Below are 16533 nucleotides of genomic sequence, written 5' to 3' on the forward strand. Positions count from 1 at the left end.
TTTTAAACCAAACTTATAATTGTTGTAATAGAGAAATTGGAAAGTATTACTAAGGTACTTAAGATTGAGATAAAATTTACATATTTTGATTGGAGTATTTAAAGATTTTGTTATAAAATATTTAATTTACACTCGGGATTGAACGGATTGGATTGATTGGAACGTCGCTTTTCCATTTAAAAGATCGGAAGTCAGAAACGGTCTCAACTTAAACCATAAAACTAATTATATTTTTCTCCGTTCAGGGCATGAATGGCATCAGCGGGGAGAAGGGTGCGGCGGGCAAGCCCGGAGACAAGGGCCAGAAGGGCGATGTCGGGCACCCCGGCATGGATGTCTTCCAAACGGTGAAGGTAAGTCTGCGCCCCAGGCCTCCTAATCCTCCAAAGGCTGCTGCAATCCTTGGCTACAAATTAAACAGAGTCTAACCGGACCCAAATTGCTTTGCATTCCTAGGGGCTGAAGAGATCGGTGACAACGCTGCATGGCGGCACGCTGGGCTATGCGGAGATAGTTGCTGTTAAGGTATTGCCACCACCCACTCATCAACCAATCTCTTTACCACTGCACCACTGCCCCCCTATTCGTTAGACGTAGACATGGTCAAGACCATTTTTCAGGGGCCAAATGCAGATGGCCGGGAGACGGCAGCCAGCGTACAACAAATTATTCGCAACTTGTTGTCCTTGGCTCAGTCGTTCGGTCTCTGGACTTGTCCTTCTGGTCCTTGTGGTCCTTTTACTTAGTTGTGTAGCTGTGTTTATTGTCTCGCTTCATTCTCGTTTGTAATGCTTTTAAGTTGTCTCCTGTCTGTTGTCCTGCTGCCTTAGCTCTTTTGTTTAAACTACGCCATAAATTCGTTGCAACATCGTAGTTTGGTCGATGTCGACGTCGACTTTCCCCCTTTTTCTTTTTCTTGGGCAGTGGCATCTTTTCGGACAGATCCCCTGGTAGTTTTTAATGGAATTTCCATCCTATTTGTTTCGTAGTTTTGAGTTACCCGTTAAGAACATTTAATTTGGTTTATTTGCTTTTAATTTGGCTAATCCCGCTTTTGCAGCAGCTAAAGCTAACGTTATTTTGATGATTTATTAACCGTTTTCGTTGGAACATTGTTTTGATTAACCCATTTGAATTTTTAATATTTTTTTACGGTACGTTTAAACATGTTGTTTTTGGTATTGTTGATGCTGTAAGGACTTGCAAGAAGCAGGCGTCAATGTATCCGCTTCCACAGTCATACAGCTGAAGGTGAGTTGTCTTGCACCCATTTTCCTATCCCAGCATGTCCTGTGTGCCTAGTTTATGTCCTGCACGTGCCCCCAGACTGGTTCAACTCCGCAGGAGATCCTCGGCTAATAAACATGTTTCCTCGTTTCCACAGGGAGAGCCCGGTGAGCCGGGTCCGCCAGGACCTCCGGGCGAGGCGGGTCAGCCGGGAGGGCCCGGCGAGCGAGGACCGCCAGGCGAAACCGGAGCCCAGGGCCCGCAGGGCGAGGCCGGACAGCCTGGAATCGCCGGACCGCCCGGACAGGCCGGCGCACCTGGCACGAAGGTGAGTTTGAGCGGTGATTCACCGAAAATCCCATACAGCAAACCGAAACAAAGGCTCAGATAAGGATGCGCACACACTCACACACACACACACACACATAATAACAACAAAGTGGATTGTTGGGGAGGAAGATGTCACCAGGATTAATGCATTATTTGTATCTGTTGGATAAACACGGCGACGGTTTAAGTGACTGCCAGTGATTCGGTGTCATCCTGTCGGGTCGTCCTCTTTTGTTCTCCTCACTTTCCCATTTTCTTTATGGCTTGCCCGTGCGGGTCTCGGGTTTTCCACAATATTTATCGTTTATTTATGCATTTAAACTGCCTTTTCCACTTAATTTCCACAATGACTCACTCTCGTTTCCCGACTTCGCAGGGCGACAAGGGCGATCGAGGCGATCGCGGACTAACCACGACCATCAAGGGTGACGAGTTCCCCACGGGCATTATCGAGGGTCCGCCGGGACCGGCGGGACCACCTGGTAAGTGTGTTTGTTTGTGCTTGCATTATCCAACAGCCACTTAACGCACTCGAAGATACGGATACACAGATGCACAGATACAGATACAGATTCAGATACAGATACATCGATCGATCGATGAGTTTTTCAAGTGCTGCCACGCGGCTGCGGGTCGCCTAATTTATTGTCGTCCGCATCTGGGAATGCTCTCACACATTTGTCCCATTGAACATGGATATGCTGCCCCCATCCTCGTCCAATTGAGTCATTGACTAGCACTGGGTCCCATTAGTTTGGCCTTTAAGTTGGGCCTTTTTATTTTTGGCCGGCTCGTTCAAAATGGAAATCAGGGTGGCTGCGCGCGCTTTTCATGCTTTTCCCGGTTTTTATGGCATCACACATATTTTAAATATTTTATTCGTTGCCTCTGCCATATTTGGAAATCAAATTTTCAAATTTCATTTTCCACTGCTGCATTTTGCGATAACTTTTATGGCCTCTGTTGTTTGCCCAGTTCGGACTTCAACGTCAATTAAATGCGCATAGAAATGTCGGCAGTTCGGCATCCCGCCTCCGGGCCACGCCCACTTGAATGGCACACCCACAACAACAATAGAATTTCCATTCGACTCGATTTTATGAGCCGGCCATAACACATTTCTGCACTTTATTTGAATTTAATACACGAAAATAGCCCCAAAAACATGCCGTTCCAAAAAATAGTTGAAACGCCCGAGAATCAAACACAAATCCAGTGATTCTCGTAAAAATTTGTAGACCCCGAGAACTTGTGGCACTGGCCGCAGTCGTAAAAATGCAACTTTATGTCGTTTATGTTGCTTTTAGCGGCTCATTAGCATGAACTACCAACGAGTTGGAGTACAACACCATTGGATGGCATAGGATGGAATGGGTTTGGGTTTTGGTTGGGCTGGTTAGACACTGGCTACTATTGTTTTACTAGGGGCACTCAGTGGGCGCAATAAATAGGCAATCGCTCGAGTGGGACTGATGGATATAGTAGATGGATTGATGGCCCATAAATGTCGGCTGAATGACACTGGGCACTTTTTTAACCAATTGATGGATTGCAGATTAATGGTGTTGACGATCCGTGGTTGACGTTTTATTGGGAAAACAAAATTTTAATTTGATTTTGGTTCTAGTAATTCATTTGCAATGCTTTGGAATTACGCCCACTTGAAATTACGTTTTACACAACATTGAATATCCATTAACTAAATTGGCTTTAAAATGTTTAATGACCATTGGTGCTCTAGGAAGCTAACACTTTATTGAAATTTTTTATTACTTCTTTGTATTTTTATTTGATGCATAAAAGGAAAGCCGTAATAAATTAATCTGAATTTTCAAATTTTTCATTCTTTTTGTCATTAAATATTTCATTTATTCCTAATTGTAAAACAATTAAACCTATAATGTTGTTAAATATTTTTTCAATTTGTTTTTAAATTGTTTTTATACTTTTCTCAAACATGGTCGATAATAATTTGTAAATAATTTTATACTCTGTCAAATGTTATCCTATTCTACTTTTGATTGCTACAAAAGGCTTATAATCAATCCCACTTATTACTAAGCCTTTTACTGAGTCCTGGTGAAGACTTAAATAGCAATGAAATTGAATGAAATCCCCATCAAGCTAAATGATTTAAAAACGATTTATTTTCATTCCTTAAGATTTCCTTGATTGAGTACCCCTAGTACATTTGACCGTTCGTTAGGCCAGCAAGCAACGCCATCAATTAGGCGCTTTGCTGCGGTTTGTGCAGCCCGCATCATTACGAGGGCACACGCCCTCCCCTCCTCCCATCCGCCCCTCGACTTGCCACTCCCCCTGCCCCTGCCCTATTTGCTCATCCACCTCTTGACTTATCAGTTGCCTGGCATCAAAGTGCCTCGATGTCGCAGTGACATTTCGATGTGATTGCGATGACGATGCTCTTGTTGCTGGCCATTGTTTCTGTACTTCTGGCTGTTCTTTCGGCACAAGATCTGCTGAGGCGATATCTGTCGTCAGTGGCAGTGGCAGTGGCAGTTTCAGTTGCTGTTGCACTAATGCTGCATTCGATTACTACCGCAGAGTCGTGGGCTGGAGGCCGCCCACTTTTCCCTGGTGCGTTGATGGACACGAAATCGCAATTTACTTTTCCCCAATTTCAGCGACACAACCGACCCAGGGGACAATTCTTCTGGCTTGATTTGAATAAATGGAACGTCATTTGTTTCCGGGATTCCCTGCGTCTGGTCTCGACGGCTTATCTTATCGGACCCGTAATTAGTTAAGCTTTCTTTGTGTGTGGGCTTGGCAGCCCAGAGCAATTGAGTGTCCGGCTGAAGGGCGGATAACGCCCGTCCCAGAAATGAAAATCTCAGAAATGAAAATGAAAATGAAAATGCCAGCGTCCGGGTACGAAACAAAAGGCAGTCCCAGCTGTAATATCAAAAAATTCAATTTATTCCATGATTTATTTGAATTTCATTCCATTTGGTTTTTGGTTGATTGCATTGCGTCTTCGGGCAGCTTCCGTTCTATGAAATTAAAACTTATCTCGGGCATTTCATCTGCTGGCAAACAAAATAAACACTAAGCTGGCCGGCAATCCAATATCCTGGACACTATAAATCCACAATACTCTCTCGTCGTTGCCTGTGTATATAGTTTTAATGCTGTTTTACAATTGTCGACTAAAATGCTTAACGGTGAATTATGCAAACATAAACATAAAACTTTGGGGCCAGACAATAGAGCTGGCGGCTAAACAAATGGTAGGCGACATCAAAGGATCTCTCCTGGCAGGTCGGCAAATTTATGCTCTCCGCAGGACGATGCCCTTTATGTGCAACGCAATTTCACGAACTTAATAAATTCTCTATATCTTTTCGCCCTGGTCTGGCCCATTTTGACAAGCCACACAATTGGATTTATCTATGATATGAGTACCTCCCTTGCGCCCTTGTTGGCAGTGCAAATGGTCTCATTTAATGGCCATGACAAACAACCCGAAAAAAAACGCAATTTCTCATTATTCTAACTAAACAGGTTGCTCGTCGGCCGCACAGTGGCGCAAAGTCAATTTGCCACTGATGGATTTATGGGCCACTTCGATTTAGCGGCTTGGGAACAAAGCACGCAAATTGTGTGAAGAGACAGCGTTTAGCCAGATTGTGAGTTACCGTGGAGCGGTTTATTGGCGGGATTATATGGGGGGCACAAATTGGATTTGCGCTGGAGTGTTTGCTTCACACACAGATCCAATTCCTGACCCAGTTAATGGGGGATCCATGATAAATATCGACTGCTTCTGCAGCGAAAGTGCAGCTTATGCATATTAAATTGTTATTCTGCATCTGTTTGCATGCCAATTTCGCCGAGTAGCGTCGAAGGGAAAGGTATACGACGTTATATATGCACCATATATATATATATGGAACGCCCTATCTGGGTCAAGTCGTTGCCGTCATTAGCATGGAAGTAGCAGGAGAAGCTGGGGCCTTGAACCATTTACCATTCGACTGTCGACCAGTGTGAACTCAGGGCAGTTCATTCCCAGGCAAATAAACAATTTGCATTGCCAACTAAGCCCCGACCATCGTTAAACCATCAAGAGCCTGTCCGTCTCTCGCCATCAACCAGTTGAACAAATTGCTGACCAAAACCAACAATCCAAAGGGGGGGAGGGTGGGGGCTGTATTGAGCTCTCGGTGCTCTATAATTACAAAGGCCACGCCCACTGTTTGCACAACACTTGCGGGCGTATCTGTATCTATATCTGTGCAGTATCTGTAGTATCTGTGTGCCCGAATATAGGTATGTCCGTGGCATTGTTTGCACGCATTTTAAAATCTGTCACTAGAAGCGGTTCGCTGAAATTAACATTTTGCACAGGTCCGCCTGGAGAGCCGGGAGTTCGAGGAGAACCTGGACCCATTGGACCTGCAGGACCCCCCGGCGAGAAAGGACCGCGCGGGAAGCGCGGCAAGCGGGTGAGTAATCAACCAAACACAAAATGATGAACTGAATGAGAAAACAAGAAAAGAAAAACAGAAAAACAGAACAAAAAAACAACAACAGAAAAAACCTGATTCCACTCGATTTTTAATTAGAAACTCAACGGCGCGGGCCGTAATTTGAGTTTGAAAACAAGAAGTGTATTATCATGTAAATTACTTTTGTATAAATGCGTGGGCGTGTGCGTTAATTTCATGCTAATCTGTAAATACTAGTGACGCCGCGGGTGTATATATAATACCTAAACATATATAGTACATATAAAACTTTATACGAGGGCAAACCCGAAACTTGTCCTTTCGCATGGGCTCACCTGCATGTCGGCAGTCGGTGTAATGAGCATGTTTACACGGCTGCGGGAAACGTGCTACTTAACTCATTACAGCAAGTACGAAACCTGAGACACAGTTCACAACTTTGACAAGCTGCCAAGGAGATAAAAAACAGCGCCAAAGTATCTGCCAGATACTTGGCAGCCGCGGCAAACTATACACCCCTGCCGCCCATCGAATCGCGATTGCGCGTCCCCTAATCTGGTGCTTAAATTACGGCGGAGGCGCCTCCATCGAAATACTTGTTTTATATCGGAGGAATTTATCTAGTATCTCGCCATTATGACTCTGCCCTGCCGGAATGTCAACAGTGCAAAGATACTTAACATTTTTATTGGCACTCCAAGTGTCGGCAGCTGTTGCCGCCCTCTGACGTGCTGATGGATGCGCGATCTATACGTAGGGATGGGCATATTGGAGCTGAGAATTTTCATTTCATTTCATTTCTTTTCTTTTTTGCGCATACATGAATATGTGGGCCAGCACGTGTTTGTGTGCGATATGAAAAATGCATAAGCGCCGCCGGCGAAGCTGCTACGCCACGGATGAGTTTCCTCGCATCCCATCCAGATATTCAGCTTTTGGCCAGGGCTTCGGTTTCGTGTTTATGTATTATGCTGCTCAAACAGTGCGCAAACATTTGCGCATTTTCCCCATTTTGCCCATATTCACGTAGCCACCGAGGGGTTGGGCGCCAAAGAAAACAATCTGATTATTGTGCAGCAAAGGCAACGTCAAAGTCAAAGTCAAAGTCACGGTAGCCGCTGTTGCCGCTTTTGCCTCTGTATTTGCAATAACGCATAATGCCAAAAGAAATGGCAGGCATTGGCATTGGTTAATACGAAGCGACTTTCAATACGCCCAGCAGCGAAACAACAAACAGAAAACGCGGCAACACCAACGTGCTGAACTTCTTTTATGAGTTCCTCATGGATTCTCCTGCAAAGCCAGCGAGGGCAGATAGAGCACTTAATGTCTAGGAAAATTGGCCAGATAATGGGATTGAGGAGATAAAAATATACATAAAGGGATTAAGGCGAAAAAAAAATGTTGCTTATATACCCAAATATTAAAACAAGAAAAATCATAAGGAAAAAGCAGTTTATTATTCACCCAAGGGTTGTATACTGCTTTAAATCACTAATTTTACCATTAAACACAGATATTGACAGTATGCAAATTTGCAAATCATAAGCTTGCCTTTGTCAAGACAAATTATCAAAAACAAATATTCTGCATTCATTAAAGAATGCAAAAGCAAGATACTAAAGGTAAGGCAAATGCCCAAGAATTAATTTGAAATTGTTTTAGTGGATTGATATCCACTTTGCTATGTGATTTTGTACAACAAATATGCGAAATATTTTACAAGAATCTTGAACAATTACAAGTTATGAGTGAGAATAAAAGATGAAAAATATTTTGATTTTCCTACATAACAGTAATTAAAATATAAAATCGATGAGTATTTTCCCGACATAAGAAAAAGTCAAAAATGCAGCCTTTCAAATATGTATCTACAAAATATTTGCCAAGCATATTTGCCTTAAAATCAATTTAAGAGTGTAGCACATACTTTCATAACAATATTTAAATTCATGTCGATTTGCAAAGGAATACATTTTTGTGGCCAAGAATTTACCATGCTTTTTTGGCCAAAGGCAAAGAATAGTTTCTCAATAGGGCAAACAGTTATTAGGCATTCCATAAAACTTTTCGATCTAGCCACCAGGCAGACAGCCTTTCATTTCTCCTTGCCATTTTGTATGAGCCGATTATACTGCCTCCGTGAAATTCCCATTGCACAGCACTGCAGCAACGTGATGTCAAAACAAATGAAAGTCATAAGCAACGGCTTCTGCCTGTGGGCCGACTTCTTTGGCAAACAAACAAAACTTTTGCCATCGCCAGATATAACTATATTCGCACTCATGCGCCGCACCGCAGGCAGTGCAAGGCATAAAAAATGATTTGCAACAATTGCCGTCATCTTCGGTGGAAACGTGATGCCTGCCAGGCAGCCAGGCAGCCAGTCAGTTGATTTTCCAATGCGCCATCGATTTTCCTCTAAAAGGGAACCCCCAACGCGATGTCGCTTTTGCTGGCTGGCATCATAATAATAATGATGTGAGGAGCTGCATCGGTGGGAAACAATGCCTCCATCTACAGTACAGTAGACTCCCGAAATTAGCTCACTTTGCCATAATTAGCTCGGCAAATCGTAAAAAATGCCCGAGCTATTTTCGAAAACATTTATCCATTTCTCGCCAACGGCATCTGGCTTTGGCTCTGGCCAAAACCATTTCCCATTCTTTTCTCCTGTTTTTGGGGTTATTGCCTAGCCGTCGGCGTCATAAAAAAAGCATAACGCAATTGCTGGCATTATAAATTTGACATGTTATTTTCGTCGCCTCGTCAGAACAAAATGCTCATATAGATTGCCACATTCCAGGGGCGGAGCGAGAGGTGCTGGGGGTCTGATGACGGGTTAGCATATGAAATGAATTTGATGTGTGTAGTGAGGCGTGAGGCAGAGTTTCGCAAGAAGCCAGCCGATGACTCTATGCCCTATATACACAACAGTCATAATACTAAGCCCAGTGACAAATGCAAACTAAATCAGCTGTCAAAGACCGCTTAAATATCGATGCCAACATACCCCTTGGCAATAGGGTATTAAAATGATTTTTGGCCCGCAGCACAAACATGAATTTACGAGCGGGCATCATATTAAAAATTTAAATTAATTTCAAAGCGGGTGTGTCGCATGGAATTTCGTATGTCATGGCCCGTTTAAGCAGTTGCAGATTTGCACTTTCCACATCTATATCCCGCTTTAATAAAGTCGAAACGATAAGTCATATGGGGAAGCTGGATGCTGCTAGGGCTGACAGCAATCTCAGCCAGAAGAAACTGTTTGTGAAGCGTTTATGTCAAATTTATGCTAATGTATTTTACAATCGTTGCTCAGCTCAGTCAGGTCCCATGTCAAGTTTGTTGTCTTTCGGGCCCTCGGTCCTTCACATCAGCATAAATTTCCCGCCGCTTTTGCTTTTGCTTTGCTTATCAACGAAAAGTTTTCCCGTGCCGCCTGCGCGTCTAAGTAAATGGAGTCATAAAAATTGCGAAAGTCGCAAAAAACTTGTCAATTCGCTACACGTCACACGGTCTCGCCCCCCAATGGAAATGCGATACCGGAAACTGGCAGAAAGAGTTCTTGGCATACTTTGCTCGGCAAATCAAAGACTTAAGGTTGCTTACACGGAAATCCAAATGTGCCAGGACCTTCTTTTACTGCCAAAGTGTGTGTGTGATTGTAAATATGTCTGCCACTCAAAGGGTTCATCTCTGTGGCTGCCACTTGGCCAATTCGTTGGCTCAGACAACTCGGGTGTTGCCTAAACGACGCAATAAGCTTAGCACTTCCACCATTCACCATGCACCACCCATTCCGGATCCTGGGCTCATTGCCTGGATTTTCATTGCTTCAGCTTGAGTGGAGACGACTTTGTCCTACTCTTTTCCCTTTCCCTTTCCGATTTACTGATTTTCCGATTTGATAAGCGCCACGAAATGGCCAAATATGTGAGCTTATGGTTGTGTGTTGCGTCATTGTTCATTGAAAAATGCGCAGCATGCAAATTCACCAACCCCCATACGGCTTTCTTTGTGCGCAATTTTCCAATTTTCCTTGGCTGCGGCAATTATTTGCGGTCAGCGTCCATATATCTTGTATTGAATGGCAAGATGGCCAGATTGTCCGGGCTGAAAAGCGGCGCAAAAAACCGGTCAAGCATGGAACACGCCGCAGGACATGCGTGGCTACACTATGTTACACACATGTGGGTGCGTGTTGGGGGCAATGTCCTGGCCCCAAGGGTGTGCGTAACTTTTATTTTATGGCCGCCGATGATGAGAGCCCTGCGGGGGTCGCAAAAACGATTGAATAAAGAAATCCGGGCTCACCCACGCAGAGTTGGCGACAATGTCCTGACCCCCAACCCCCCACTCACTAAAGTTCCCCAACCCCCGCCCACAGTTAGTCAGCCTCATAGAAATTTATGGGCACGCGTGTTACATTGACGTGGGTTTGAGGTTGCCACCGCTGGAAATTGGAGAAGGGGGATGATTCTGGCGGGTCAGGAAATGGGGAATTCGGAATGAGATGGCAGGGGGCGGGGGGCGGGGGGGCTGTGCATGCGAAAGTAGCAAAATTATACGAAACGAACGCGCTTTGGCAACCTAAAAACCAACAACCAACCGCACAAATGCCAACTGCTTCCATCTTGGCATTGATGTGGAACTGCTACTGCTCCTCTTGTTGGGTCGCTGAAGACAGCGGCGGAGGCAAAACGACGAAATCTTTAACAACGATTTCCCTAAATACTTCCGAATTTCATACATATTACAATATCACGGCAGCCGGAGCAACCGCAGCTACATTGTTGGGGGCGAAACGAAATCACGCGAAATTTTTACAACGCGACTTGACTTGCTTCCTTCGTTTGAGCTCGGAACAGTGGTTGCTTTTGGTCAATTTTTACATAGATTTTGCATTTTCTATTGGTAATTTAATCATCTATCAGGTTTGATGATGTAATAAGGCAGGACCACAAAATAAGATTACTAAGAAAGTTTGCTAGCCATTAATTAATAAATAAATAGGTTATACAAAATCTTTTGTTTACTTTAATCAAAGAAATTAATTAATTTTAAAAATTTTACTCTAAAAAATGCAAATTTATAAATGTAATAGTTTCTACTGTAAAATCCAAGTGTTCCATTTTAAGGAATTTCCTTTCAAAGCCGAAAAACTATAATTTTGTATACGGCAGATGCTGTTATGAGTTTCGAAAAATTCAATCGCTTCCGTATTTCTAATTTTTACGATATTCTCTTAGATTATTACCTCTATTTTCCGATTGTTTATAGTGCCGCCTTTTATGGCCCGAATCGCCCATTGTAAGCGGTATCAATGCGAGGCGGAACATATTACGAATTTAATGCGCTCGCGTACTTGCCAAGAACTTCCCGGCAACCCTCGAATGTTTTGTAAACTTTTGCGGCAAACGCGCAGCGCATTACACGCCATGAAGTGGCGGGATTTCGGCTGTGTGTGTGTGTGTGTGTGTGTGTGTATTTTGGTGTGTGAGCCGGAAACGGGCTGCAAAACTTTCACCTTAGGCGAGGCGCTGGGTCGGTGGGCGGATGGTTGTTCAGTGCGCTTTCTCCTGCTCCAGCTGACTGAAAAAAAATATGAAATTTCAAAAGCGGAAACTGCCGGGGAAAATGAAAAATTGTGAAATATATGCGCGCACGCAGGGCGGCACATGCTGTACTTGAACGCGAATGGCCGGAGGTGGCCTCGTCCTACGCATAGTACACCTCCTGGTCGCTCTGGTCCTCCAGTTCCATTCTCTGTCTGGTTCGCACCCAACGACATCCGCAAAAGGTCGCGTCGAGATCAAAATGATTTTCAATTTAACGCGTTTACGTGCGGCCATTTGTCTGTTTTTCTTCTCCGGTTCGCCAGCTTTAAATGGAAACTTCGCCGGATGAATACTGAGAGAAATCCGGACGTTAGCGCAACGACACACAGACTGACAGTCAGTTGGGGCAATTAATTCACAATTACAATTTACATTGACAACTGAAATAGGAAAAAAAAAAGGTGCGCCCGAAAGTGTGCAGTGAAAAAAGGTCATGACTGTGGATGTCGAAAATTCATTTGGCTCGTCATTTGTGCGTTAAATCGAAAGGCGTTTGAGCACAAATATTTTCAATATATACGCATAATTTAAGAGGACCCGCCCGCCCACTCATGTGCCTGTATCTGGATACATTGAAAATTAAATTCAACCCGAGGCGCTCGCTTGATACATTCTAATGGATTTCCCTACAAGCACAGACACACACTTACGCCGCCACAAGCCGATTGGTTTTTGGGCTGCCGAAAGGAGGCAGTGTTTTTTTTTTATCGTAGTTAGGCAGCTGCGCCAACAGTCGTCCTTGCGAGTCCCACAAACATTTGCCCGATTCACTTGCCGCCCTCTGCAACTGTATCTGTATCTGTATCTTTTATTTATGTTATTTATCGTATCTGCCGGCAGTTGGCTTTAAAAGCCTTTAAACCTCGACTGTTTTTGCTGGGTGCTGGGCACTGGACTCTGCGATCATCGAATGGCCGGACAGCGGGGAAAATATGGGCACGTAAGCCCTCAAAGTGTCCCTTAATTACGGCAGAAGGCAAACGTTAAGCACTTGGCTTTAATTCAAATCGCTTTAATTGCTCTACAAATGGCCAAGGAAGAGCGGAAGCCCTGGCGAATGGGAATGGGAATGGGAATTCCCCATTCCGCATTAGGAACAATGTGCAAAAGTTGCTAACAAAGCGCCAACTGAGGCAGGAGCTGGCATCCTTCCGTGCACACACCTGCTCAGGTGCTCGGGAGCCACATGCAGATGAGCTCACGGGCAGAAAGAAAAGATGCCAGGAGGGAAAAAGTTGAAATTGGGAAGTGCATTTGTGGTGTGGCAAAGGACTTATGCTGCTGCTGCTCCTCCTCCAGCCACACCCCTTTCCCCAACTCCCCAGTTGTCTTTGCCGCCTCGTCCTTTTGTCTGTCGCATTTCGCCATTTCGCAGGACCAACAACTTGTGCATGTGCACATATGCCATGCCACATCCTGTCCGTATAAGTGTGCGTTAAGCGCTTACATTGTTATGCCTTGCCGCTGATGCCGTTCTTATGTGCGTTTGGTTGCTGTTGTTGCCGGGTTTTAATAACTGTAAGTACGCCACTTCCTGTGACAGAAGAAAATGTAATTGTTGCACATGGGCATGCCCGGGCATGCCGCAAGGAAATTACACTTCCACAGGCACAGGCACAGACACTGACGCAGATACAGATACAGAAACAGGATCAATTGCGTAATGCCCGGATAGAGGTGAACGGCTGGGTGTAATGCATATGCGTGTGCACAATCAAAGGACTAAACGGATACATTCAATCAGATTTGCGACAATACCATGGCCTGAGTACTGTTCGGGGAGCTCCTTGCTTTAATTCAACGAAGAACTCGGCTTTAGTGGCGAGTCGAGACCCATTTAAATTCCCAACTCGATTTGCCGGAATGCGATTGAATATTCCAGCGGACGTCGAGTGACTCTATTTGCTTGAGCCACATGTGTAAATGGTTTTCCCTTTTTCCCTTTTCCCTTCGCTCTAGCCATTTTCCATAGCTCCTTAGCATATTCCGAGGCGCTCGTTGTTTTTGCTGGAGTTGCCTTTTATGTCGCTCAGCATTCGCCTAATAGAGGTTTTTTGTTTGGGTGCATTGCGGTCTGAAAGCCCCCGTTCCCAGCAACTTTCGGTAATTTCCCGTCAGCCACACAGTGCACTGGAAAATAAGAGAATATATAAGTTTGGGGTTAAAGTCAGCAAACACGCTTTAGTCAAAACAATAGAGTTCTGCAGTGCAAGAACCAATTTGTATAATTTTAAGCAGAACCAATACACCTCTAAGGCTTTAATCTCCCAAAAAAGTAATCATTAAAGTTACTTAAAAATAAAGTTTTGAAACAATAAATTTAAAAGGCATTCTTAGTAATCCCTTCGTTGGGGACAACAAAAGTTGGTTCGATTAAGAAACTTTGTATTTAAGCAACGTATATTTTCCAAGAGAACCATAAAAGAAGCATTAAAATGCGACAGCACAAATTGTAAGGTCAATTTAAAATCTCACAAGCCAAATCCCGATTTAAAACATTGATTTTGAATGGCTTTTGCGATGGCAGTGCACGTGTGGATGTGTGCTCACTTAAGCCCCATCGAAACTTTGGACCTTTTGTGGCTGGGGTGATGGTGATGGGGCGCTGGGTAGTCTGTGCCTTGGAAATTTGCCTCGAAGCGCGCACATTAAACCACCAAAAAAAAAAAAAAAAAAAACAGGAACAAAAAAGAATTAATTGTCTTTCGCAATGCACTCACTCACTTGCACACACACACACACACACACACGCGCGCACAATGGCAAGAGCCAAAGAGCACCAATACACACTCAAAGGGGGGCACTCACACACAGAGGCACTCGAAGCACGTAGAGAAGTCGCCGACTTGACTTTATTTTCGACTCTGGTACTCCCACGCCAGTACGTACCCCCTAAGCCCGCCACACACCCACAAAAGCTCCACGGAACCGGGTACGGGTTTAAAGATTTTCTATGCAGCCATTGTCTCAACGGGACGCGGAGTGGGTGGTGCGATGGCATGGATGCTCCACAACCTGCACTTAACACAATTTCGTGGCACACAAAAGACTTTCGCTGCGGCACAGCCACCAGAACACGCCGCACCACCCCCGAAAAGCAGCCACGCAGCCACCGCTCTCCTGCGTGCGAACTTTTTTCCTTGGCTGCGAATTACGCGCCGCTTTTGTTTTCCCCACCAAAGCGTGTGGAACGAGCGCGTGCAACGCCTCGGGTGGTGCCACGTGGCATAAATTAATCTTCCCACTAAATTTGGCGTCTTCTTCTCTTCTCCCACTCCCCTCCCCCGCTCACACGCGTAATTCGGGCAGATATTCGGACCCGGAGGCACCAAAATAGACGAGGACTACGACGATCCGCCGGTCACACTGTTGCGAGGTCCTCCAGGACCTCCGGGCACCGCCGGCAAGGACGGACGCGACGGACGTGATGGCAGCAAGGGTGAGGCCGGTGAGCCGGGAGAACCCGGATCCCTGGGTCCCCGAGGATTGGATGGCCTGCCCGGTGAGCCGGGCATCGAAGGACCTCCCGGCCTGCCGGGATACCAGGGTCCGCCGGGAGAGAAGGGCGATCGCGGCGACATTGGGCCGCCCGGATTGATGGGTCCTCCGGGCCTGCCAGGACCACCTGGCTATCCTGGCGTCAAGGGAGACAAGGGCGATCGTGGTGATTCGGTAAGTACTTCTCTTATGTTTTTATACGCATTACTCATAGATTAAAAGGGTATAAGGAAACGCATTGTTTAAATCAATGTATTTATATATTAATTTATACAAAATTAGGACTGAAATAGGATGACAGTGCTAGCAACAAGGATTACTTGTACTATAAATATTTTATTGGGTTTTACATAATGTTATATACATTCTTTTGCTTTAAAGTTTTTTGGTAAGAAAAAGTATTTAATCCAAATATTTTGCACTCAATTTTAATATACATTTTTTTTCTAAGTTATTTTGTATTTTATTATATTATTTATTTGACTATATAACAATTTGATTTCAATAGTCGGATAATTTATTTGTTGAGCTTTTTTTGGTCAGAGGTCCAAAATGTATTTCTTGCGGTGCACCGCAAGTGTTAGAATCGAGAAGGTGTTTATGTGTTAGGTTGGTTTTAAATCATAAATTTTAAGCTTATTTCTCTTGAATAACAGCCTTGAAACACCCTTCTCTTAATTGGCTTACCCATATACCATAAATTAAACCATATCTTGAGCGTGAATAATCCTGAATTCCCTTTCAGTACCGCAAGATGCGTCGTCGCCAGGATGACGGGATGTCCGATGCCCCGCACATGCCCACCATCGAATATGTAAGCCAAGCCGTTTGATCCACCACCCAACGGATTAATCCTAACTGATCTGATTTCCTTCGCAGTTATATGGTCCGCCGGGACCACCAGGACCCATGGGTCCGCCAGGACACACCGGCAGTCAGGGGGAGCGCGGCATGGACGGACGCAAGGGGGATGCGGTAAGAGTCAATACGTCGCCGACTAATATCTCTAAGTATCTACATAGCTCTAAATCTGTTCCCAATCGCTTTTGCAGGGCGAGAAAGGCCACAAGGGAGATCAGGGACCCATGGGGCTGCCGGTAAGTGTGCGAAATAGCCCGAGGTTTACTTTACCCCATAATTATAATGGAATGCAATTGCAGGGTCCGATGGGCATGCGAGGCGAGTCAGGACCTTTTGGACCCTCGGGAAAGGCTGGCTTACCGGTAAATTTCAATTGAACTCGGGGAACCCCCATTGTTTGGCATTTAATTTGGTATCTCACAAAATTTGAGTTGTTATTCCGCTTAGCTAGTCGTAACCCTCCCGGCTTCCGTTTCTATAGTTCTTGTGGATTTTGTTACTAAACTTTTGACTAACCCATT

General features: G+C 44.7%; 1 protein-coding gene across 19 annotated transcripts in view; it reads left to right on the plus strand.

Annotated features, from left to right (window-relative positions):
* LOC108135070 (collagen alpha chain CG42342) overlaps positions 1 to 16533 on the plus strand; it is a 71040-nt gene that overhangs the window by 49507 nt on the left and 5000 nt on the right. For 7 of the 19 annotated variants that reach the window (XM_041709587.1, XM_041709589.1, XM_041709588.1 and 4 more), the window contains exons 4-14: positions 246 to 353; positions 457 to 525; positions 1198 to 1251; positions 1385 to 1555; positions 1934 to 2039; positions 5929 to 6026; positions 14963 to 15325; positions 15897 to 15965; positions 16031 to 16126; positions 16204 to 16248; positions 16312 to 16374. In XM_041709587.1, coding sequence (XP_041565521.1) covers positions 246 to 353; positions 457 to 525; positions 1198 to 1251; positions 1385 to 1555; positions 1934 to 2039; positions 5929 to 6026; positions 14963 to 15325; positions 15897 to 15965; positions 16031 to 16126; positions 16204 to 16248; positions 16312 to 16374 — 1242 coding nt within the window. The remainder of the gene's footprint in view (positions 1 to 245; positions 354 to 456; positions 526 to 1197; positions 1252 to 1384; positions 1556 to 1933; positions 2040 to 5928; positions 6027 to 14962; positions 15326 to 15896; positions 15966 to 16030; positions 16127 to 16203; positions 16249 to 16311; positions 16375 to 16533) is intronic. The other 12 variants (XM_017255619.2, XM_017255613.2, XM_017255615.2 and 9 more) reach the window with 6 other exon arrangements.

This window comes from Drosophila elegans, unplaced genomic scaffold (assembly GCF_018152505.1).
Source record: "Drosophila elegans isolate 14027-0461.03 unplaced genomic scaffold, ASM1815250v1 contig_476, whole genome shotgun sequence".
NCBI lineage: Eukaryota > Metazoa > Arthropoda > Insecta > Diptera > Drosophilidae > Drosophila > Drosophila elegans.